Genomic DNA, 27,112 nt, shown 5'->3' on the forward strand with positions numbered 1-27,112 from the left:
TAAAAAGTTCCAGCGCATGGTCTGCCTTGTCGCCGAAGAGGCGACGGCCATCGAACTGCATGTCCAGAAGTGTGGCCTGGACATCGGCCGAGAAGTTGGCGGACCTCAACCAGGCGTGGCGTTGAACCGCCACCGTCGTTGCCATTGCCCTGCCCAGTGAGTCCGTGGTATCAAGCCCACACCGGATGGAATAGCGCGCTGCATATCGGCCCTCCGCAAGGGTTTGGGCGAGTTTAGCCCGGACCTCCTCCGGACATTGTGGCAGCACGTCCGCAACCGCGTCCCACAGAGTGTGGGTATAGCAGCCCAAGAGACAGGCGGTATTTACAGACCGCAGCCCTAAGCTAACGGACGAGAACACCTTCTTCCCGCACTGGTCATATCTCTTGGATTCCCGGTCGGGCGGGGCCGACGGGAACGCGGTTTGGGAATTGGAGGCCTGGATGACCAGGCTCTCGGGGGTGGGATGGGTGGACAAAAAGCAAGGGTCGCCTGGGGCCGGGTAGTAGCAACTGGCCACGTTCCTATCCACAGGCGGACCTGTGGCGGGCTTGGACCAAGTGCCCACAAGAACGTCACACAAGGTCTCATTGAACGGCAGCAGAGGCTCGCTGGAGCTTGACTGCGGTTTGAGGACCTCAGTGAGGAGGTTAGTCCTCACGGCCGCGACGGGGAGCTCAAGGTTTAGGGCCATGGCCGCCCTCGTCAACACTACACTATATGTAGACCCCTCCTCCAAAGCCAAGGTCAGAGGAGAGACAAATCCAGTGTCTGGCGAAGTGTCAATACCACTGGCCTCCCCAAGCTCATATGTCCAGTCCTGTTGAGACTGGCACTCCAGTGTCAGAGGGTCCTCAGACCCCTCCCAATCTTCCTAGTCACCAGTTTCCTGTAAAACAGGATTAGTAGACGGGGCCTCCTCATGGAAATAAAAATCTCCAAAGGCCGTCGGAAGCGGCGCCGTTCCGGCGCCAGAGTCGGACCGCAGGGAACATTGGGGACGGCGTTTACAGTGGGCGCCGGGGGCGACACCCGTGGGGCCAGCGTCGGTGTGGTCGTGGGGTCGACCGGTGACGACCCGGATCCAGAAGTGGATCCGGTGAGGTCCTGTGGCGCCGGGACCAAAGTCGCCGGCGGCGCCGGGCCGAAGCACCCGACACGCTAGGGCCTCCAGTCTGGACCGTTGGGCCCGGAGGCGCCACGGAACCCGACTGAGGAGGGAGGGACCTCATGGCCATGAGGTACCGCTCGATCTCCTCCGGCGTCGCGCTGTTCCCAGGGACCCGAAGGTGTGGGGCAGGCGGCGACGCTTGTGACTCCCGCGGAGCCGCGTGGGCGGTGTTGCCCGAGCCCCCGGCCGCATCGTGTGAGCGTTGGGGTGGGTCGGAGGAACGATGACGTCTCTCCGACCTCTCATGCCTCTTACCTGAGGACTTGGAGCCTGACGACCAGTGTCCACTCCCGGAGCTGCGATGACTCCGACCTCGCGACTTGTCCCTCGACCTCCTGTGGGACCGAGACCGGGACCGGGACCTGGAGTGGCGCGGGGCCGACTGCCGCAGTTTGAGCCGCTTGCGGGACCACTCCCGCCTAGCCTTCGATGTCAGGGCCCGGCAGTCGGAGCAGGTGCGGTTGTCGTGGTCGAGGCCTAAGCACTTCAGGCACCGGCGATGGGGGTCCGTAACCGACATCAGTCGGTCGCACTTCGAGCAGGGTTTGAACCCGGGCATCCCTACCGGCAGCTATAGAGTCAAAGACTCGAAGGAAGAAATGACCAAAAAGATCAAAAAGTTCAGTCAAAAAATGACTAGGGGTAGAGCTTCTCTGGATCTGCGCTAGCTGGCGCAGAAAAAAGAAGAACTGACGTCAGCGTGCATGGGCGGCGTCTAAGTGCTCCGACGACGTCATTCCCGCGCTCACAACGCCGACGACGGACGCGGAGCCGCAGACAACGCCTACCGACGCGCAGGGGTATTGCTACGCAAAATTTTCCCGATCCAGTCTGACGCCTGGGATATTCTAAGGTAAGGAATCTATCACGAACATGTCTCTTTCAGATACAGACCACACCCCCCTCCTATGGATGAATCGGAACAAGGGAAACAATCCTCAAATGTTACGCTGGCTCCTCTCCCTCCAGCTCTTCTCTTTTGAAGTCCACCATCGTAAAGGCTCCACCAATGGGAATGCGGACTTCCTTTCATGATTGCCTCTGTTCCTCGATCGTGAACAGACTAGGGTAGGGGTGTGTGAGGAGGCGCTGCCATCCCAGATCGACGTTCCGCCTTCAGGACCTGAATCGGACCCCACTTACCTGTCTCCCTGTTCCCTCCTTTACTTTCAGGCTCATGCCTCCGAGAATAGCTGGTCCTACCGCTTTAAGGACACACCACCAACGTATCCTTCCCCTCGTCACATGACCGCTTCGGGAGCTACAGCAGGAATAAGACCGGAAGAGTCGTTCCAAGAAGAGAGCCAGAGAGGAATCTGCAGGACGAAGGGACTGAGGCCGGAAGAGAACGCGAGGAGAGCTGAAACCTTCTTTCTGCCGCCGGGTTTGACGCTTCTGGCAGCAACTGAGGACGGAGTCAAGACGGCACCAGAACCGGGATAAGAGGCTGTCTCGACCCGTCAAGACCCTGTGTGAGAGCCAGACCCCATCCGGTACCGCAAGGAAGTCAGCCGCGTCCCTGGAGGGACGTGGCTTACCAGGGTACGGAGTCGCATTGGGTTTTCTTGGGAAAGGGGGGCTGGGGCTACAAAGACTGACGTGGGTGGGGTAAACTAGCCACCTAAGGGGCCGCTCTGACGACTACAGAAGCTGCGCACGCTCACTGGTGTAAGTCTTGGGTGACTACTCCCTGCGCTCCCCAATCCCCCTTCCATTTACAAAGTGAACCGTATATCCTTCTTACCAGGTATTTCTTATCTTTTTTTATATGTTGTGACCACTGATTGTCCTGAACTCTGATATACCTTGTGGAGCTATGCCGACCTAAACGGGATACCGGACACTTGAAGGCTCCACCCCTATCTCCCTCTGACAGAAGAAGGAGAGAAACAAAGACATGAAACTCATCAAGACCCTGACGATGCTATACGTTTTGTGAGACTGTGTTCCACTATCATATTACTGACTGGTCACTGTTAATAAATCCCTTAGTCCATCTTACGTAGTCCCTGTCTTCTTCTTCACCACAGCCACATATACCTCTTTTTCCCCACAACCCGTATAGGTATAAATCGCAAAGTAGGAAACATAACTCTGCGTGCTGTGCTTAGCTTGTACAAAAAATGCCGTCTAACCATCGCTTAGGTAACAACATATTCATTGCCATTGTTTTATGTGGAACATTGTATCTGTGTAGCCACAGCATATACTCGCCTGTCAGTGCTAATGGACTGGTCAACAAGACATTGTCTGTTTTAAACACCACATAGGACAGAACTGCTGTACTGGGCATAGGGCGACGGGTGGGTGTTTCCACGGGAGGCTGAAGGGTAAGTTGCAAGTTTTGTTATTGAGGGGTGGTTTGTTAGCAGGGCAGCAGTTTTAAAAGCACAGCACATTTCATTATATATACCGCAGTTTTTAGCATTAATAAAAGTGTCAAGTTAAAAACAAAAACTTGTATAAGAATGTTTGCCGGAGCCCAGGACTCTGCACTAAAGCCCAAGGCCAGTGCAATTAAATGGTGGTGCACTCAATACCAAAGGTGCACAGTCTTGAATTGACCTCAGGCCTTTTTAATCCACCACCAGACACGCCTGGCCTTTTTTCTCACTCTTGCAAGTTCCCGCTTTCTTCGTTTGTGACAGCTTTCCCCTCTTTCTCTTCCGTAGTTAGACAAAAATCGACTATATCGAAGAAAACCTGGCCTTAGGGAATTAGATAGGATACAGCAAGAATTTGTTGTAATCCCTTGTCTAGAAAAAAATACTTTTTTCTAGAGACCCCTCACCCACCAGGGTTGCCCCTAGGTGGCATGCTTCATCATTGGGGTTCCTCTCAATCCTCTACGGATTGAGGCATGCTGCAACTTGCAAATTACGTAAGAGCACTTTTTATTGTAGACTATGTGTAGAGCAGTGATGTGGAGTGGAAAGAGAAAGAAAATCTAAAAATACCTAACTAGTTGGGTACTCTTTTATTCTCGCCCTTAGTTGCTATGGTTAAAAACTAGGGTTTGTTTATTGAGAAGAAACCTGACCTTAATGAGTATGGTTGTCTCAGTAATGTATTTTTGTCAACATTTTTCGAGCTGTTCCCCTAATGGCTCTACATCAGGACTCCACGGGGTCCAGCCCCATAAGTACCACTCCTAGTGAATCCTGTAATAGGGACATAAGCCATGCACACCTAATGCGCACTGTATACATATGGTTCTAGTGATTAACCTGTGTTTCTATATATGCTATATTATTGCATCATGGTCAAAGTAAGGGGTCACACTTTCATGAAAGCCGACCCTGGTACAGTAATCTACTTCTCTTCCTGGAGACCGCATACTGTCTCTTTCACTTCCTCCATCTTTCCACATTGCTTGGATTTTCCTATCTTGCTCTCCTGTTGGAGGGATGGGCGGAAACAGAAGCGAGCAGGCCGTATGGGGTTAATAATCAAGCTTTATTAGTCAAGAGAACATCTGTTGTATACAGGTTGCTGAGTCCCAGAAGTGGTTTTACAGAGTGCTCTGTCTGTGCTTAAACAAGGAAAAGGGCGTTTCTTCACATTTTCCTCTTCTCTGTTTTTTCTCAGGTGTGCCTTATGCCGCAACTCTCCTGAGCTATGGCGGCTCCTGCACTTCCTCCGGGGACCACCACTCTTCCCACCACACGTCAGGGTCTTCTCTGTCCTCGTCGTCTTTGACAGCGTCGTAGTCCTGGGCAGCATCCTGGCTGACAGTCTCCTTGAGCACTGCTCCGACTCCCACAAACTCCTCCTCGTCACCGGTCTTCGCCCCCATAGCGTTTTCCAAGTCACCCACTGCAACCTTTCTCGAGTCTTCCTTCCTTCCCGAAGCCTCTTCCGGGTTGTTGACTGTCTTTGCTGTCTCTGACTCCTTTTCTCCTCCTCTCCTTGTCAGGAATTGGCTCTTGCGGCTCACGTGGTTGTCCAGGGGTTGGTCCAGCCACAGGCTTGCTGATTCTCCTCCCTGTGGAGAAGAGCAATAGTCCTTCATTAGTGTTAGTTTTCCTTTCCAGGGCTTGTCGAAATCCAGGAAGTACAGACCCCATGGCTGAGGAGCAGGGGGTAAGTTGCCGCGTTCCGGGAGGCGTCCGTGGTGGTTCCTCACATCTCCTAAATGTATGATGAGAAAAAATAAGTGTTGGACCCCATAAATGCTTGCTGGTGGGCCCCCTATTATTAAGCACTGTCTGCCTGTTCCAGAAAATTGCACAGCACAGCAGATGTTTTGTTGATGCGATTCTTAGAAAAAAACACAGTTTCTTGCACAGCACGCTGTTAACATTTAGAACAAGCATTTACAATACAATCGGTCTCACATCTATAAAAGTTAGAGCTATTCGCGTTGTAATAAGCAACGTCTTTTAGTTATGTTTATTGGTTTCCAAGCATTTAACACTGCTATTCTGTAATAGTGTTTATGGGAAAATTGGTAACAGAAACAAAATCCATCTTAAAATAAAGCTTTGAAGATGGTGCTTTGTGTTAGATTGGAGAACTGAAACAATGTGTGTAATATGATGTTCGGTGAACAAAGCCAAAAACAATGCTTTCCCTAGAAAAAGAGAATCTGCAAGCCCCCTAATGCAAAGTTTTACTGGTGCAAATGCCTCAGCATGTGGGAGGGTCATATGACATGAGAGCCCTGGGGGTCGTATAAAGAAGCAGTATGGCTGCAGGGTAAGATAGGATAAGAAAATTAATAAGGTTGATAGAAAATAGGGTAGAGAGAGCCAGCACAATGCACAAGTGAACATGAAAGATGGAAAGCAAAGGGATACGGCAAAAAGAATTAGAAGTAGGTTGAGGTACAGGGTGCAAAGATACACACATGGAGGCAGCAGGTGGACTCGCTGGAGGTCCCACGAGGAGAGCCTGCTCTAAACTGACACTGAGCACAGAACGCACATTGTCTTTAGGCTTCAGAGTGTGGTGCAGCAAATGGATCAATAAGAAGAATGCAGGAGAGGGAAGCTAGGATGAGCGAGAACCAGTAAAAAGAAAGAATGTGAACAAATTCCTCCTTTCGGGACAGCTTACGGCTGGAAGCAGCTCCAAAATGGTAGGCGGAGTCCGAGATGGCTCACAGCAGAGGAGAAGTGATGGTCTCACTGGGCATTGATTGTTGGACATAGCAGACCAGGCTTTCTGTGAGCGGTTCAGATGAAGGATCATCTGAGGTAAACAAACCTGCTCCTGCTGTCCGTCATGTCTGCAGGGGCTCCAGGGGTCTTAGTGCTATGTCCAGTCACACAGAACATCAGCAACAAGGTCACGTACGGCAAAGTGAACGAAAATGTTAGAAGCCGCCGGTAGACGCACACTCTGGGCGTGGTCTGGCTGCCAGGGAAGCATGCTTTGCCAGCGGCAGCTTGCTTAAAGCGACAAAATCGAAATTAGGATAATTGAAGGTAAACTCACTGATGCCTCTGCCCAGCTAAAGAGGTAGAGAGCAGAGCGGGTGGAACTGCAGGGGAGGAGTGATAGAACACTCCTCTGGGCAATGACTGTTTGGTCGGCCCTCTCGTGCTTCCCAAAACAGTCATGCGCACTTCCCTATTCTACATGCAGGCTGCATTACATCCTGCATGGCGAAAAAGCCTCCCTCTCCAACCCCTGGCTGAGTGCCATGTCACGGTTATCATGTTAAGTCTCACCTATTGTTTGTTTTCCATAGGAATGTCATGGACATGAAGAAGAATCCACTACTTCGCCAAATCACCAATTACACCCAACAAGGTCAAAGTGACAATGGTAACCCGGGGAAGAAGGGAAACAAAACAAGGAAGTTTGGGATCACACGTTGAACTCCAGGTTACGATAGGACCAAGCAAGGACAAGGCACAAAATCTGCGTAAGAGAGAAAATAAAAACTGGTAAGTATGTAGAGGGTGTCTTAATGTGTAATCTCTCTAATGAGTGTATTGAATACCTAAAGATTTCCCTTATTCGTAGTCCTTCAATTAATCATGTAGTCAAGGAAGTGTCTAGTTCTAGTAGGAAACATATAGCACTATTAGTTTGAGCAAAAACAACATTGAAGAATAAATAAATAAGAACACTCTTGACTAGGACCCACCTATTCACCATACTACTGAATGTAAATAAACTTCATAAACAGAGTGTCGAAGTAAGAAATTAAACTCCGCCTTGAAATCAGGCTGCTTTCTAATGTATTATTCTGTCTGTTTACAGGTCACTGAATTAAAACAAATTAAAGGAGGAACGGATGTCCACAGCAGCAGGAACATTATATTTGATAAGTATGCAGGAGTTCAGTAAACAATAGTAAATGACAGTGCAAAGAGCTGTTACCGTATGTAGGAGTAATAAAGCTTTCTGTCGGCGAGATCTTATGTCTCTTAGTGTGGGGCTTGAACCCACCCCTCTTCTCCATTGGCTGGCTTCCTAAACGGAGGGCAGCCATTGGAGAAGAGGGGCGTCTGTCAGTTTAAGCCCCGTCATTTTGGGATTTGGGGGCGTGTTTAATTTTCTTTCTCTCCTCTTCCCAGTGACTGGAATTTTACATTCCAGCCAATGGGAAGAGGAGAGAACGAAAAACACGCCCCACAATCTCGAAAATGACGGTGGTTTCTCCGCAGCATTCCTGCTTCGCCTCGGAGAAACATGGTGGTGTTCGACTGCCCTCCTGACGGCTTGTTTGTTTTACCTTAATTGGTTTAATCGATTAAGTGCTGTTTGGTAAAAATCATTGTAGTCTGTAACATGCTAGCCGAATTTCTTTTTTATTGGTCCACAACTATAGGAATGTATTTACCCTAAAAAGTAAAGAAGCGTTGTAATGGTAATATATAAGCGCACCTAAATAAATCCCCCGTTGGGCATGCTGCTCTTTTGACTGCTCTTGCCGAGAGCGAAACTGATGGGCACGGACTAGAAAAGAGCGTGCCTTACCTGACGTAGGAGCGTTGAGAGGAGCACGCAGCCGAAGAGCAGGGGATAACATGATTCAACGGCGGTAAACATGGCGGATCCCGGAACGGAGAAGGTGCCCAGGGCTCGCAGGCGCTGGGGGCAGGAGCCCGCCGAGCTGGAGCAGCGTAGGCGAGAGGAGGAGCTGCCCCATTGAGCCCGCAGGAGCGACAAACCGTCTACAGTGCACCCGAAGAGAGTTCTATAACCACAGGAAAGTGCTCATTCGGGACCTGCCAGGGAACAATGGCAACCAGGTGAGAGGAGTGGGTAAAGCCTTCGGGCAGGAGAAGTGAGTTACCAAGCACAAAGAAAGTTGAAGATTACCCCGAGGGGTAATAGGAAAGGAGGGGTGGGCTAGGCCTTTCCACTGTAGTCCTGTCCAAGATTCATCACGTAGAGTAGACGTAGAGTCGGAGGGGGTTCTTTGGCGATAAGTATCACACAGGCTCCTTATCCTGTGGAGGCATAGGGCGCACATTGACAGCTGGATGCAGAGTGAAGATGACCATTCAGACAGGTTCCTGAGGTGGCTGTGGTCCAAAGGGACAGAGATACATGGCTTAGGAAGACAGTACTTGGTGGGTACTGCGGGCGTTTCAGGTTACAGAAAGGGGGAATCACACAGTGCAGGAGATATAAAGATGACGATATATGGATTTTGAGGCCCAGGGAAACCCTAGAGAATTATTGACGATCTGAGCTACCACCTTATATTAGTAGCGAGAGTAGGCGACGGTAAGGGTGCATATACTGTGATGTTAAGACAAATGTGTGGCGGAAATTGAGAAGTCGCAAGAGCATATAAGACAAGGGAGGAAAAATTACTGCTAGGAAATTGAGGGAAGCCATGGAAGAAGCCGGCCACCACCACCACCCCATCCACCACCACAACCACATCCACCACCACATCCACCAAATCAGCCAGATCCACCACCCCCACATCCACAACATAAGTGTGTGTGTTGGGTTCTATGTGTGTTGGGCTCTGTGTGTGTTGGGCTCTGTATGTCTTTGTGGCTCTGTTTGTCTGTGTGTGTGGCTCTGTCTGTCTGTGTGTGTGGCTCTGTCTGTCTGTGTGTGTGGCTCTGTCAGTCTGTGTGTGTGGCTTTATCTGTCGTGTGTGTGGTTGGCTCTGTGTGTGTGTGGCTCTGTGTGTGTGTGGCTCTGTGTGTGTGGCTCTGTGTGTGTGGCTCTGTGTGTGTGTGTGGCTCTGTGTGTGTGGCTCTGTATGTGTGAGGGTGGCTCTGTGTGTGTGTAGGTGGCTCTGTGTGTGTGTGGGTGGCTCTATGTGAATGACTGTGTGGGTGGCTCTGTGTGGGTGGCTCTGTATGTGTGTATGGGAGGCTTTGTGTGTGTGGCTCTGTGTGGGTGCAAAAGCAATAGGTTTTGCATTTGCAAGCGATTAAGCTATTGGCATTGTAAATGACAATGCCATTTATTTATATGTTTTAAAAACCAAAACATAAATAAAAATAATGTCATGAGCAATGCCAATAGCTCTAACATTAACAATGCCGAGACCATTGCATTATAAATGCTTGTTCTCTTTTGTATTCAGGGTAGCTTAACTGAAGGAGAAGACAGAGGACTGGAGACAAGGGCAGTGCGACGAAGACTGGAGCACTGACAGAGATTCGGGCACCTCAACTGAAGGAGAAGACGGAGGACTGGGGGCAAGGGCGGCACGCAGAACACTGGGGCACTGACAGAGGTTCGGGAGGGTATGCCTACACACCGAAGGCTGGGGGAATGCTAAGAGAGCACTCGAACCCCGACGTCCTGGAGGAGACGAAGAAACCGGACGGTAAGTCCTAATGCAGAAAGCAGAAACGTGAAGCGCTGCCACTCGGGGACGACCGCGTTTTAACCAGTCTGGTCGTTGCGCATGCGTGTCCCCCGTGCGGCGGCCATTTTAGTAGTTCGCTCGGCTCTGGCTCCCGGTCGTTCAGCAGCCGTGTCAACTCTGACCAATCAAAACGCTGCATTGCAGCGTTGTGATTGGCTTAAGGGTGGGAGCCTGGCTGTTTGCTTCCTCCTCCGACCGGGAGTCAGAAGCAGGCGAGCAGGAGAGAAGATGCAGGACGCGGTATCAGCGACAAGTTTTATTTATTTGTTTTTTTAAAGCTGCCGGTGACCCCCCTAACCTGCTGCCACCTCTTCCCCACCCGCGAGCTATGCCGCTCGCCCTTGGTAGAGAGACACATCATCAGAAAACAAAGAAAGGTACCCATCAACTGGTTACTATGACATGCTTTGAGCAAACACGTACCCAGAACAAAACTACAGTTGCGCAATTACTAATAGCATGTTCTCATTTCACCAGCTAAATGACTCGATAGATGGAAATTATCAAACTTCGAGGAACACATTTGCTCAGTTTCATAATGCCATATCCTTGCCATCTGTCACATATCGGCAGGGGAGGGAGGGGGGAGTTAAGTTTACAGTACTACCCTATTAAGTGATTCCTCTGGACCTTAACTAAAATTTATTAATTTACTACCCCTCTATTTACTTTATTGTTAATAGAATAAATAGGCTTTCTTAAAATTAGAGGGAGTTTAAACAAAGTTTCCTTAATTTAGTAAAGGGCAGAAGTGTACATATCGAATGTGATCATGAGAGAGAGGAGAGCAAAGGAAGTAAATCATTGGGTATACTTATAACAGATAAAACCAAAACGAGGTGTGCTTCTTTTCACTTTTCAAAATGGGCTACTCACCCAAATGTCATCGGCAAATAACCTGGCCTGTGCATTTTAGCAACATTTGGAAGGTTCTTGGTAACAACGGCAAATATCACAATCTGTGAAAGAAGAAACATAAGAAGTTTAACAGGTACAAGGTCTAGAGATAAACACTGTACCTCACTCTATGCAGGATCATTTCACCTTGTCAAGCCTCACTGAATTATGAACTGCAGCACTAGCACAGCTATGTCCAGGAACAGTATATCCCCCATGCAGCACAATGAAACGGCATCATGTCAGTACTCAGGTCAGTATTTGTGAAGCAACCAAAGGCAATACACAGCATAACATGGCAAACAGAACAGTAAGATCAAATTAATGTTTGAGCTCATTCAGGTCTAAGGCACAGCATGGTTCTGCAAAGGGAACATGGAAGGGTACAGCTGCAGCACACTGAAAGACATACGAATAAGATGTGGCCCATGCACTTCCTGGTCACACCAGATGGACCAGTACCAAAATTCAGGTAGAGTTGCTACCTTCTTTGAAGTGAAACCAGACAGTAAGGTCTGCACTTTAACCAGACAGCCCGCAATGCCCATGATGTCAAAACACGAAAGATACAACACACTAGCTTGCATCTATACTAATATTAACAATAATAAGGAAAGTCTACATACTTGAAGTCCTAATTCTGCATCGTGGGTATCTTCATTGAAGTCATAAACGTTGAATAATTCCTCGCTGCTTGTGTGGACCCCAAAACATTATATATACACACATATACATATATATATATACATGTATATACATATATGTATATACATATATATATATATATATATATATATATATATATATATATATATATATATATATATATATATATATATATATATATATGTATATATGTATATATATACATACACAGAGGGAGTGAGAGATAGATATAGATACAATTTTTGGCAAAATTAGCATTTATGGAGCCTCAGTGTAGTCTGTCAGAGATGTCATTTTCTTTCTGATTGCTGGCAAAAAGTTGAACATTGAGGGCTTTTTAAATATACATCATCTGTGATGGAAAAAAACATTTCTTTAGCATAAAGAGCATGAAAAGAAAAAGCATCCTGATAAACTCACACTGAGGGAGGAGAAAAAAGAGTCTTCATTTAAGGATCTGGGAGGCAACTCTACCCACAATGCCTTGTAGTGGCAGCTTGCCTATGAGAGTGAGTTTATTTTTCACATGAACTATAACTCATATAGAAAATGTGAAGGGAAAGAGAGGCTTTCCGATAGGTCAGATACTGACCTCATAATATGTTTACAGGATAAACTATGTAATCCTGTCAGAAACTGAAACAAAAGGGACTGTGTTTTGAGATCTTCAAGTTCGAATAATGATTCTCTAGGGTCAGATGATGAAGGCTTTAACGAAAAAAGTTTTAATGATCATTGTTAAGTTAAAAAAAATTGACATCATGGGCCAACCTGTATTGCTATATTCCATATTGGTACCTTACAATAGGTGCAGGTAACATCACAACCTTTCACCTATATTCTTCCCTACATTACATACATAACGGTTCTTAGGCACTGACCTTTTACCTAGATACAACACTGCATTCAGAACGCGGGTTTTTCCCTAGTTCGAATCTCATACATTATGCATGAGGCTTCTTGGAAGCACAGCAGGACTGACATCTCCTGTATAATATCTCTGTATAAAGTTCAGGGCTGACGTCATCCTTTAGGCCGACACTGTAACACAGCAAGGTAGGACCCCTGGGTAGACTTATGGGTATATATAAATCATGTCTTCATTAGAGAGACCGAGGAGACCGTGACTTCCCGTCTGACACACTACCAGAGATGCGGAGGTTCCTGCATGCAGACACTCCAGCTCACAGTGGTCCAACATCCCTCGCAGGGTGTCCAACTCGAGATCAGGACGTGGTCCCATATTCTCTCCTTTCTCGGGTAATGGGGTTGACTAGATCTAGAGGGATTCTTGGCATAACACCTACATAGATGCTAGGTACATTTAGGTACATCTAGTTAGGGAGGCATCGTAGGAGAATGCACGTATTATCATGTATTTTATGTACTTGTATATATTCATGATTACAAGCAAGATGGTAGAACTATACCATCAATTTACTTTTGTAGTATTGCTAATCATATATCTCTGCTACTCTGTAATGGTTGTTGCAACTCATCTATTCTACACTAGAATAACATCTGTTCAACTGTTCAATAAATTCTTATTGAAATGCCCAGACTGTTTATTCTGTGTATCACTGAGACAAACTAAGGGGCCTATTACGATTGCGGTTTTTCCGCATCCTCCGGGCCGGCGGTAGTTTGCCTCCTGGATGTCCAACAACTGCCTGAAGTTGAATGGGTCCAAAACGGAAGTGCTCGTGATGGGGGAGGGCCCGTCTGTGTGGTCCTCGGCATGGTGGCCTGACTGTCTGGGCTCAACCCCCGTGCCGGGTCAACAGGCTAAAAATCTTGGGGTTCTATTAGACTCTGATCTGTCTTTTGCTCCCCAGGTAAATTGGGCGGTTGGAATGTGCTTCGGGATACTTAAGAGCCTACGTAAGGTCCTTGACCTGCTTCCTGTTGGTGATAGACAAACTCTTGTGCATGCCTTGGTCACATCGAGACTCGATTACGCCAACCTATTATACCTGGGTATTACAGCCAAAAGTCTCAACCGTCTCCAAGTATTGCAAAACGCCACAGACCGGCTGGTGCTGAGGCTTCCTAGGAGAGCACCCTCCAAAGCCGCTTTGAGGTCCCTTCACTGGCTTCCGATCCGTGAAAGGATTACCTTCAAAGCGTTATGCATGTGCCATCGTGTCTTTGGAGGTAGAGCACCCGGCCCTCTGAACAGCCTCATTACCCCCTATAGACCAGAGCGGATGCTTAGATCCTGTGGCATGGGTCTGGCTGTTGTCCCCAAAATCCGTAAAGCTCGGATGGGGGGCAGATCATTCAGGCTCCTTGCAGCCAAGAATTGGAACCTGCTCCCCACTGAACTGCGCCTTGAACCTTCTGAGACCAAATTTCGCAGAGCCCTCAAAACTCATCTTTTCCGCCTAGCACTGCTGTAGCCTCATGACTCTTTCACAGGTTTACTCTCAGCGCGGGGACACGCCGGAGCGCGTAACCAAGCGCTTTATAAAATTCCAAAATAAATAAATAAATAGGATGCGGAAAAACTGCAGCGGACCCACCAAAGACCCACTGCCACATTAGGATGGCTGGTGGGTCCTGGTTTCCGTCCGCAGCTTTTCCGCCGCGTTTGGCTTACAACCGCGGTGGAAAAGCTCTAATATGGTGACGGTGTCTCTCAGACACCGTCAGCCATATTAGGATGGGCTGTTTAAAATGCTTTTCCGCGACGGGTTTTCCGCCGTTGAAAAGCATGTGTAACTTCACTGCGGGGGCCCGTTGCAGGCCTCCTGGGTGAAGGGGGGGTGTGGGGGGTGCATATGGGGGGTACCTATGGTACCCCCCTGCATTTGTATGCAGAAATCGGCAGGCACCGCACGGTGCCTGCCGCTTTCTGCATACAAATGCAATGTATGCATTTTTACCATTGCGGCGGATGCAGCTTTAAGCCGCACCCGCCGCAATGGTAAAAATAGAGCATGTGACCGCCAGGGTGGCGGTCACATCCTAATTGCACAGGAGGGAACTCCGCAGGCCATGCGGAGGTTCCCTCATACTCTTTGGTGGAGAACGGACTCAGGTCCGTCCGCCATCATAATCGGCCCCTTGGTGAGCACGCGTGACTGAGCAAAAAGTAGTATATTGTTTCCACGATCCTGGGGGATCAGGGGTGTCATGTTTTGAGGTTGCCAGAAACTATTCTCTCCCCGATAAGAGGAGATTCCAGAGGCACTGTGAGCTAGCTGATACAGACAGGCTAACATATCCAGTGGGGGTGCACGGAATCAGTCCGCCACCAATCCCACAGTTTATTTTATCCAAAACGCGTAGATCTGTATAGGTAATATAGGAACTACACGACATGGCGCCACCAACGTTGGTTGGGTACTTATTTAACAGTATAATCTGAGTAGTTCAGTCGTGCTATTCTCAGAGACCCCTACTCACAAAACACCAGAGTCGTCTGGAGTGGGTGGGCACAAAATCCGCCACAGCTAAGTAGGCGAAAAATCCTATTTATTACCTATTGGTTAAATAAAGCTTGAAGGACACAGAGTTCCTAAAATTGTGCATTAAAATCTTTATCTTAGTTCCCTTGGGCAAACTTCTTCTTTATAAAAATGACTGAGAGAGGAGATAACCCCATAGTGGATCTATACCTCTCAGCAGGAGAACAGGATGCAGACGCAATTCCGATTGCAGAAAAGTTCAGACATACGGTCACCATGAAAGTGTTTGAAAATGGTTTATCAGCTAGGGGTGGCTTAGTAGTTTTTGTGATTGAGGCACACGAATCAAACAAAACAGAGGTATTTTATTCATGGGTTACATTCCCAGCAGCAAATGCAAGACAAAAAACATTTCACTCTTACAAAGAAAGAGATGCACCAGTGGAATATTGTCTGTTCAAGGACATTGAAGTTCCACTCATGTACCAGGAACACTTATACTGATTTAAAGGCGCCCTACCCCATATAAGAGGAAGAGAAAGATTAGGCCCACTCGGAGGAGAAGGGGCAACTTGACCGATATTAGTGGCCTACATACCACATCCTGACATTGAAATAGTGCCACAAGGAGACTTACTCATACAATACAAAGATTTAATAAAAATATACAGAAACTTGACGTAATTCGTCATGAGGATATTCACAGGTCAACCAGCAATAGTTGCAATAAATGGAACTCAAACTCGGGGTACAGCAACTAAAATCAAACTACAAATATTACATGCAGTGATGGGCAAAATGCCATCTTAACGTGAACAAATGGCATTCTGGGTAGCTCAAAAAATAACTCAGCTCGAGGCAGTATTCTCGAATAATACCCCATATGAAAAACACAGCATGCTAACAATCTGCTTGCCCATGGGAATAACACCACAAGCAGAGGATTGTACCACTTGGGGTACAGTCTTTGCTGCCATTTATACCAGAAGTAATGGTATTCCTTAATTTGTAGTGATACCAGATGTATTAAGACAAATATAAAACGAGTACAGAGCAAAACCTGCTCTGAACCTAGGGGTGAAGTTACTAGGTAACTATGCCCAGGTATCAGCCATAATATTAGCTAATATGAAATGGAAAGCAGCTTCAGTGGCAATCCGCCAACGCCTAAGGGAGTTCAGTGCTTTAGAACAGGAACACAAACTACCAAAAATAATTGAAACTGCATATACAGAATTAGGCAGAGACAGTTTGGGTGGGAAAGCTTTAAAACCAAAACTGATGGGCAGTTCTGAAAAGGGCACTTCCAAGCAGACACCTGCTTCAAATAAAAAGAAGTGTGATAATAAAAAACTACAAACATTTAAAGAAAACAGATCTCAATCCCTAGGTAGATCTCCTCCGCAGGATCCCTCCGAAAAGAGGTATAACCTTAGGAATAGGGATAATATTAGGAAACCTGACAGATATCAGGATACTGATACGCGCTCCTCTCGTTCCTTTCAGGGTTCATCGAAAAACTCAGAAAGACAAGAAGAGTGTACAAAGTCCAAGGACAAACAGCACGCTTAAGATTACACTTCCAAAAAAGAAGAGAAGCCAAAGCAAAAGCCACAGTTCAAAAACAAGAAAGTTGCAGGTCTGAAGATCAGACATTCCCAGAATTCTGCGGCTACTGAATGGGGAATGGGCTCCGACGATGCTAGACAGTGCGGCAGAAGTAACAATAGCTCGCCAGAACCTGATGGAATTTCTGATGACAGCGGACTTGAATGATTATATCATGGTGGAAACACCTGATACTAGAGTAAGTGTCCCACATAAGTTATATGAAATAACACTCCAAATGGAGAGGGACAAAAGTAGGAAAATGAGAGGCCTTTTTTGGGAGAACCTTAAGTTTGGCTGTGTCATTTTGAAAGCTGAACAAGATTGGCCGCCAGCATTCGTCATGGATTGCCCTAAAGGGGAAACAGTAATTCTAACAGCCTTCTCAGGTAATATTCCCAGGCACTTGCAACATACGTATGCACGGGAGTGGGCGATTGCCCAGGCTCCAGCATTGTACAAAAACCATGTTGGATGGGATGAGGATTGAACCCACCACATAATTCCTTTAAAAAATACTCCACCTGCACAGAGGCAGTACCCAATAAAGCAAGAAGCTAAAAAACAGGTCAGGGAGATCTTAGATCAACTTGAGTGCCAAGGGGTGATTGCAACTTGCACCTCTCAAATTAACAATCCTTTGTTTCCTGTCATGAACCCTGAAAATACACAGACTAGTTTTTGATTACAGACATTTAAACAATTGCACAAAGACATTTGCAGTTCAGAATGCACACAGTGCCACATTAATGAAAAACAGTGTGGAAAAAATACAAAACAACACTTGATATCTCAAATGGATTCTTTTGCCAAAATAGATCGCCTGAAAGCAGATATCTAACTGCATTCTCAGCGCTAGAGTCCTAGCGTCAATTTCGTCGTCTCCCCCAGAGGTATAAGAACAGCCCGGGGTTGTTTTCGGCCAGAGTAACCGAGTTGCTTCAAAAAGTGGATGAAGAGGCATTGTCCTATGTGGATGATATTTATCTGACAGACGATGACCTTGAGGAACACTTAAACAGAGTGAATACCATCATTTTGGGATTTGCATCTGAGGGCTACAAATTTCCCTTTAAAAAATCTAAAATCGCCCATCTCAGTGTCCTCTTTTTAAGATATGAGCTTTCAAGTGAGGAGAAAAGCCTGTTAGGCATTTTTTTTAAATGTGCACTGTTCCAACCTTCAGAATGCACACAGTGCCACATTAATGAATAACATTGTGTGGAAAAAATACAAAACAACACTTGATATCTCAAATGGATTCTTTTGCCAAAATAGATCGCCTGAAAGCAGATATCTAACAGCATTCTCAGCGCTAGAGTCCTAGCGTCAATTTCGTCGTCTCCCCCAGAGGTATAAGAACAGCCCGGGGTAGTTTTCGGCCAGAGTAACTGAGTTGCTTCAAAAAGTGGATGAAGAGGCATTGTCCTATGTGGATGATATTTATCTGGCAGACGATGACCTTGAGGAACACTTAAACAGAGTGAATACCATCATTTTGGGATTTGCATCTGAGGGCTACAAATTTCCCTTTAAAAAATCTAAAATCGCCCATCTCAGTGTCCTCTTTTTAAGATATGAGCTTTCAAGTGAGGGGAAAAGCCTGTTAGGCATTTTTTTTTAAATGTGCACTGTTCCAACCTTCAAAATCATTAAATAAATCTACAATCAATCTTGGGATTCCTAAATTTTGGTAGAACATACATTTTTGATTACACACAAAGAGTAAAACCTTTTTACGACTTAATAAGACCTGATTTTTTAGTAAGACACAGGAACACACAGATAGACATCGTTCCTTACAAGCTGACATGATACCTTCAAAACACTTACAGACACGCGTAAATGTATGCAACCTGGTGATCCATATAATTGCGGGTCAATCTGGGTATACCTATCTGACATATAATGAAGGTGAAACAGTACCAATTGCATGCAAGTCACATTAGAACACAAATGCTGAGAGGCGCTTTACATCTACAGAGAAGATTCTAACAGTGGTACAGACTGCTGTAGTGAGAGAAAGAGCACTGGCTCAGGGGAAACGAATAATAGTAGTGACTCCAGTCCCAGGCTTAGAGGCTGCGACTAAGGCAAGCGTCCCTAACGCTAAAGCCTTACATCCGAGATGTAGAATACAGGTACAACCCGAAAGTTCTACCCGAGTTGCACTAAGGCCCAATCTCTAGGTGACTGCAGGGCACAGTTGGCAGAATTTAAACACTGATACTGGCACTTGTAGATACGCATCAGCGTGATGGTGCTCACATTGAAGGGTATTCATTGGTTGATGAAGCCGCAAAGGGGGCTGTACACACGGCTTCCGTAGCTGCAATCACTCGTTCTAAAACAAGAACAGACGGTGAGATTATTGTAGCTGCCATTGCTTCACAAGAAAAAAGCAAAGCATTACCAGAGAAGTTTCCACTCAAGTACTCCTACAAGTTAGATGCAAATAACATTCCATTTGCTCAGATTCCTGGAGTGGGGGATAGAGTAATTCCAAACATAGATCACAGGTTAGGTTTAATTCTAGCAGCACATGAGGGGTTAGGCTCTGCATATGCAGGAGTTACGGTGACAGTTTCTTTATTGAAACCTAACACTGTTGGTGGCCTGGCTTACAAAGCAGACTAAGGACTATGTTTTGAAATACGACATCTGCCAGCGGATGAAAGGTTCCACCGCAACACTTCCAGCGCAGACACTGCTGTTAATAGCAGACAAACCACTAGTGTGTGTCTACCTAGACCACTGCGGCCCCTTGAAAAGAGATGGGTAGCAGTGGATTCCTGCTCGAGGTTCCGATGGGTGTGGCCCCAGCGCTCTGCTGACGCTTGAACTGTTATCAAAGTTTTGAGTCTTTATAGGGACATACGCAATTGGCGCATTACATTCTGACCAGGGCTTTGAGTTTAGGTCTTGGGCTTACAAGGAAACCATGGGAAGTTTGAGTGTAGCATTGCGGAACTCATCTCCGTACCATCCCGAGGGAAATTCGGTTGTGGAGAGAAAAAAACGAGACTTAAAGCAACTAGTTAGGGAGGCATCATAGGAGTAGGCACTTATTATCATGTATTTTATTTACTTGTATATATTCATGATTACTGCAAGACTGTAGAACTATACCATCCCTTTACTTTTGTAGTATTGCTAATCATAGATCTCTGCTACTGTCTAATGGTTGTTGCAGCTCATCTATTCTACACTAGAATAACAACTGTTCAATAAATTCCTATTGAAACGCCCAGACTGTTTATTCTGTGTATCTCTGATACAAACTAAGTGAGCACGAGTGACTGAGCGTAAAGTAGTATATTATTTCCGCAAAAAGGGGATCAGGGTTGTCACGGTCTGAGGTTGCCAGAAACTATTCTGTCCCAGATAAAAGGAGATTCTAGTGGAAATGTGAGCTAGCTGATACTGACAGGCTAACGTATCTAAAGTATCCGGTGGGGGTGCAAGGAATCAGTCCGCCACCAATTCCACAGTTTATGTTATCCAAAACACGCAGGTCCTGTACAGGTAATATGGGTACTACACGACAATATTTCACAACAGCCTATTTCTTCATCAGGGCCAGGAAACGCATACATAAGGTAAGAATTTTGACATCACTTATGAAGAAACAATTGCTTCAAAAGGGCAAATAATAATGAAACGTGGTTGCACAAAAGAAAAAAGGAAACCGTTGCACAATGAATCCAATTATAAGGCAGGACGTTTAATAAAAAAATAATCACAAACAGAGCCCTGGTGTAATTAAGAAGATGGTCAACATACCATGATTGTTTTTGAATTGAATATCCAACCATGTATTTGGATTCATTTTCCTATGGTTTCAGACTTTCATTTTGTGCGGCTGAGTTTGATTAAAATATGCCCTTTTGAAGCAAGGTAAATATTATCCAGTTGTTTTTTCATAAGTGATGTAGAAATTATTACACTGAATATGCAGTGTGGTAAATCCTTCATCATCTGACTGTAGAGAACCATTATTCAAACTTGAAGACCTCAAAACACATTCCCTTTTATAATTCATATGTCTAAACAGCTGGAAAAGAGAGTGGGTCGTTGATGACTTCAATGAAGATACCTACGATGCAAAACTAGGACTACAGGTATACCTTTCCTTCTGCATTGTAGGATCTTCATTGATAGTTTCATTCATTTTCATTTACATCTTTGTTTTGGTTAAAAAACACATAAAAGTGCATATTACAGCCAACACAGTGATAAAATAAAGACACTAATTAAATATAAAATTCAAGATCAAACAGCTTAGTATAGTCCAAAATACAATAATTCTAAAGTTATAAAGGAAGACTACTAGATAAAATACAATTCCTTGTAAAATCCACTCTGATAGTTATAAACATTGAATAGAGTATCAAGATATAGTCGATTGTTAAAGGAAGAAAAAGAGATCACTTTGCACTGTAGGATACAATGAAGAAGTATTGACCATAACCAGATAAGTAAATTCTTCCAATCATTTATACAGGTTTCTACGTGTTTCTTAACCGAACCTTGCTTCAGCTTGAGTGTCCGTGTCTAGACAATAAAGTCTTGTAAAGGTATGTAGTAACCGCCAAGTGGCTGCTTTACAGATATCTTGAATCGGGGCACGCCTGATCCACGCCATTGCTGCTGCTTTACCTCTTGTTCAGGAGCGTTACTTTTACCTGGTAAAGGTTTGTTGACAATCTGGTAACATAAAGAAATACTGGAAAATGTCCATCATTTGATTACATAATAAATGGGGAACTCTTCCAATAGGTTGTGCAATCGATTGATTAATATGGAAATCTGAGACTACTTTTGGAAAAATCGAAGGATGTGTACATAATAGTACTCTATTATGATGAAATAATGTAAAGGGTTCTAATGATGATAATGCTTGTAGTTCACTAGCTCTGTGTGCAGAGATAATGGCAATTGAAAAAGTATTTTTCCATGACAGCTTCTGTAAAGTTGATTTGTGAATGGGTATGAATGGGGGAGCCATCAATTTTGAAAGCACAAGGTTTAGTTCCTATTGAGGGGATGGTCTTCAAACTTTTTGAAGGCCTTTTTAAAAATCGTTTATCACAGGAATTAAAAAACAAAAAGACGGCTGTAGTGATGATTTCCTTTACACAGTAATAGCTAGTAATAGTGGACTTTTATTGATAAAAATTGCAAACCGACTTGGCTAAGTAAAGCAAGTATGGTAAGATGACATTTTCTAGTACATTGATAGGGTTATGTCCATTGTTTTGATACCACATAAGGAACCGTTTCCATATAAGAGCATAGTATGATCTTGTTGATGGCCATTTTGATTCTTTAAGGATATTCATAAATTCCGGAGGTAAGTTGAAATAGCCATATTGCGTGATTTCAGGAGCAATGCTGCTAAATGCAAGGATTGGGGAGTTGGATGTAGGATCGGCCCTTCAGTCTGGATAGGTGGCCTGATATGAGTGGAAGACGTCTGTGGTATGTCATGGATAATTGCAGACGATCTGAATACCATCACTGTCTCGGCCAGTCTGATGCGATTAGAATTTTTTTCAGGTTTGAGGATCACTAGTGGTATTAGGGATATTATTAGAAAAGCGTAGGCAAATAGAGTTGACCAGTTCATCAAAAGGGCATTGCCCAGTGAGTGTGGTTCTGACACCCTGGATGCGAATGCTCGTAATTTTTTGTTTTGTGCCGTAGCAAAAAAATCGAATGTTGGTGTACCCCATTCTGCAAAGATGTCCTGTTTTATCTCATCATTGAGAGTCCATTTGTCATTTTCTTTGTGACTGAGAAAGGCTGGGAGTGACAAGTCTATTACTAGTGTCCAGTGCCTCATTGCTTGAGCCGTAAGTGATAGTTGTCTTTAGTTTGTTCACCCTTGTTTTTTGATGTAATCCATTGCCGTTGTATTGTCTGTTTGAATTCTCAGATTCTTGGAGGTGAGAGATGGTAGGAAAGCTTGAGAGCTAGACTTCTTTTCGTTCTAGCAAGTTTATGTGGTATAACTTTTCTTTTTGTGACCACAGTCCCTGAATTGTGAGCTTCATGCGTGCGCCCTATGCTGAGAGTGAAGCATCCGCAACAATCGTTTCTGAAGGCTGTTCCTTCAGTAAAGGAACTTCTATTTGCAGATTGTGAGGTTTGAACAACATTGTCTGTTAAATATTTTTGGTCTCCCCAGTGTCCTGTTTTTTGTGACCATAGGTCCTCTAGACAATATTGAAGCAGTCTCACGATCAGCCTTGCATTTGAGATCATGAACACGCAGGATGCCACAGATCTTAGGAAAGATGTGATTTGACAAACAGTCGGGTTGACTTGTTCAATTAGGGCTGCACAATTCGTCTGTATTGATAATACTCTCCCCTCAGAAGGATACACTTTTTTCTTTTGAGTATCTATTCCATTCCAACAAACTTTATTTCGGTCAATGAGAACTTAAAAAGTGAACAATACAGACAGTAATACATAAAATACATGGAAAAAGAGCAATATATAAAGATAAAATAAGACAAAACTCAGTTAAAACTTAGATGAAATTCATCATGACGCAGAGAAATTGATATAAATAAGGTGTTACTAGTCCGCGACCAACAATTACCCCAAATAAAGTTGATATCTTCAAATTTCCATTATTCAATAGTGTTGACTTTTAAAATGTAACAGGTTAAAAAATAGTAAATTATAGATTGAATGGTTAAAAAGAGTAAAGTAAATAAGGAATGACAAAATGGGCACTATAAAAAAGTTTAGACTTGCACAGCTGAATTTAGGATTGACCTCCGGTTGTGCCACATAGAGTTTAATAAGGGGGAAACTGCAAAAACTATAGGAGGGGGGAGTCCGTTCACAATAATCTGAATGCCTCCACATACTCCCTACACCTCAACTTCCTGCAAAGTGGAACTAACCCTCGCCGTCTAGCTGTTTTGTACCCAGGACAAAAAAAGAGAAAACATGGATATCAGTCTCATCAGTACAGTTACATGCAGGACACCCCAAGGGGGAGGCTTTTGACCACTTGTAGGTAAAGGCAAAAAGCGGAAGAGTCCCTATTCTGAACTGGAAATAGGGTTTCCTTGCCAAGAAGGGTTGAATGATATCCAAAAAGTGCTCAAAGTGGTACTCAGTTTTGATGTTTAGCAAGTCGATTGTTAAATCACCTAATAGAGTATTCCCCTGGATGTCGGCTAGTTTGAGAAATCTATAAACTATGACTAGTGCGAGACGTGAAATGGCCTGACATGCTACTTCCGGGTTACTCCATAGGTTTGGGAGACCTAGCTTGTGAAATGTGTTCCTAATATGTGCGAACCAAGGGAGATTGCCCACTCCCAGGGAGCCTACAATCTCCTTTAACTCCATCTGATAGCCTGCGAGTTCCGGGGTCAACCACAATCTGCGCCAGAATGTTAATGGTCGAATACCTATCTCCTCTTCTATGGGTCTAATACCAAGGTACATGCGTAAGGGGATAAGTGGGGTACTAGGTGTCTCATAAGGTTGTGCTCGATTTTGTACAGACCACGAGGGGGAAACTGCCCCCAAAGCTCAGCCCCATGCATTACAGCACTCCTAATTTGCACTTTATAAATCTCGGCCACCGCGGCAGCCGGTTTGCAAGAAGAGCTCTTGTAGGTTTTTAATACTCCCCCTAATGTCTGGGCAAGTATGAGGCTAGCTTTAGCTAATTGTGGGCCCTAATCAAACTTTTCAGACAGGTGACACAGCGATAAGTAACAACTGGCACCGTCTCTAGCAAGGTACCATTTAAAGAGGGATTAGGACAGGAGGATTTGGCTGGATTAAAAACCATAAATTTGTTTTTTAGCGTGTTAATCTCTATCCCTCTAGTTGTACAGAAGGTTAGAAAGCTGTCCAGAACCCTGTGGATCCCAATGGGTGACTTACAAGGAAGTAAGGTGTCATCCGCAAACATCATGGCTGGCACCTTGCTATGTGCCAATTACGAGGCATCATTGTCGACTACCTCATTTAAATGGGTGACCAAAGCATTGATGAAGAGGCCAAAGAGGGTTGGAGCAATCATGCACCCCTGCCTTACTCCTCTATTGACTTGGAAACGAGGGGTTAGTTCCCAAAGTTTCTCGTACCTAACTTGGGCATGGGGGGATTCTCTGATGTTTGAGAACCTCCCATCATTTATCTCTGGGAACCAAGTGAAAGGCTGTTTTCAGGTCGACGAATATCAAATATAGGCTGCCACCCTCCATTGATACCGTCTTCCAGTATAGTACCTGCAACCTTAATATTTATTTGGTCAATGGTCGAGATGTTTTTCCTGAAACTTGTCTGGTTGGGACTCAAGATTTCAATCTCCTCTATCCACACCTGTAGCCCATCGAGGAGAATCTTAGCAAACAGTTTCTGGGTGACATCGATCAAGCTGATCGGTCTATAGTTGGTCGGTAAGAGAGGTGAGCCCTTTTTAAAAAATGAGGTCGATTTCAACCCCCAACCAAGTGTCCGGAATTACCATACTTTGCAATATAGCATTAAAGACAATCCAGAGGCAGGGTCCCCATATTTCTGGTTCAGCTCTAAATAAATCCCCTGGAATCTCATCTAAACCTGGTGCTTTTCCAAGAGAGAGCTTCCTGATAGCATTGTGCACATCAGCTAGGGTGATACAATGGCCCTCTTCAGAGGTAGTCCCAAGGATTGGTGGGGAGCTGCCAACATCTGAGTCAGTACCTTCATCCATAAAATATAGGGATTGGAAATGCAATTTTCACGCAGCTGCAGCTATGTTTGGCTCTAGAGCAGGCTGGCCTGAGTTGCTTACTGAGCAGACCAATGACCAAAACGACTTCACGTCTTTATTGGAAAGGGCTAAGCTGATGTCATCCCATCTATCTGTCTCCCTATCCTTCTTGGTTTGTTTGATGGAATCACGATAACAGAGCCTCGTTCGCTTGATCAGAGGTCTATCATTACTTTTGATAGCATCTAAGAGGGTTCTCTTGGCCTTACAGCATATTCCGTTGTTCCAGTTAGATGGGAGCCCGGCTTTGCTTTGGAATATGACGGGGTTAAATGTATTTGTCAGACTGGTTGTTAATTTTAAGTGCAGCGCCTCTTTTAAATCAATAGATTGCAGAATATTATTTGCCCTGGCAATATCTCCCAATTCCTGAATGGGCAATATGGTTACAGGAAAAAGTTCAGCTATCTTATCAGGTGATTGCTTTAGAGTCCCCCACCTGATTCTCCTTCTATTGTTAATTAGTGTGGTCATTGCAGGCTCTCAGAGAATGGGTTAATGTAACTGCATTGATCTGCAGCCCAAGCGGTGTCCAAGCCTTAATTATTTGAATTTGAGGGTCGGGGATTGACCATAGCTGATCCTCAGCACTAGTTGGAGCGTCAAAAAAGGCATCAGGAGGCTCAATTGACTATTAAAGTCACCCCTTTTAACTAATCTTAGATTCGGGGAGACAGTGCTAATGAAACTATTCAGTTGTTCAAAGGTCTGAGGTTCCTGGCAGCTACTTACGGGAGAGAATAGATATTAATAAAAGCAATTTTAAGGCTAGGTGGGAATGTAAGTATGGTGCACTGATGTCATTAGACAGAGTGTTCAAGTGATCCACTGTAAAATTCAAGTGTGCAGCAACCCAAGTACAAAGACCCCTACAGGGCCTAACACCCCCTCCCCTTACAGCTGGAATATTGAAGGTTGCATACCCTATCCTCATAACCTCTTCCCTTGCCCAGGTTTCCTGAAACATGCGTACATCGAAACTGTCTACAAAAAGCTCCCATTCTGGGGAGTCAGTTTGTTTTTAATTCCAGCAATGTTCCAGGAAAGAACCCTCAGCTTGGGATCAAAATGGGGGTTACCACCAGGGGGGGATGGTTGTCTAGATATGGGCTGGGTGAGTCCTCGTGCTGTGACAGGCAGAGGGCTTCTGTGCCTTCCCAAAGGGTGCCACCGCTGGTTGTACCAGAAGAAGGAAAGTTGTGCGCGTCCGACAATTGAATTCCCTGCTGATAATCAAGTAGCAAGGCTCCTAAGGCACCACACGAAATAGCTTGAGATGTCTGACCCTCTTAGATCCCTTTGGTTCCCTGCATGGACAAAACTAGGCCTGCTATTCGGGTCAGAACCACCATTCCACACAGGTCAATCAACCTCCTCTAGGGCCCAAAACCTATTTGCTACTGGGATGTTAAAAAAGAGAGGTCTGGGGTTTGGGGACACTGTAGGTTGGTCTATAGGCCAGTTGACTGGAACATAGTTATTTTTGGGACTAATATGGATACGGCTTTAGATATAAATATTCCAAAGTAAAGGCCCTAACCCCTGTAGATGGCACTTGGGGGCTAGTGAAGTGGCCAGCCAAAATGTGAGCTGCCTGGGGGTTGCTAAAGGTAATACCAATGCAATCCCCTTGCATTCTCTTGGGTCTCGTGCACACCCACCCAACTCTACGAATCAATAATGTCTCTCCTGCACGGTCATAGGAAAACTGCCCATGTCTGGCAAGCCAGAATAAACACTTATTCCTTAGATCCAACTGTGTTTCT

At 45.2% G+C, this 27,112-nt stretch overlaps 1 protein-coding gene across 1 annotated transcript in view; it reads right to left on the bottom strand.

The window, feature by feature from the left end:
- The window catches only part of SLC26A8 (solute carrier family 26 member 8), a 3,386,895-nt gene that overhangs the window by 2,533,047 nt on the left and 826,736 nt on the right, over positions 1-27,112 (bottom strand). Inside the window, exon 4 of the mRNA XM_086923258.1 lies at positions 10,848-10,930. Coding sequence (XP_086779384.1) covers positions 10,848-10,930 — 83 coding nt within the window. The remainder of the gene's footprint in view (positions 1-10,847; positions 10,931-27,112) is intronic.

This window comes from Lissotriton vulgaris, chromosome 5, assembly GCF_964263255.1.
Source record: "Lissotriton vulgaris chromosome 5, aLisVul1.2, whole genome shotgun sequence".
Lineage (NCBI taxonomy): Eukaryota > Metazoa > Chordata > Amphibia > Caudata > Salamandridae > Lissotriton > Lissotriton vulgaris.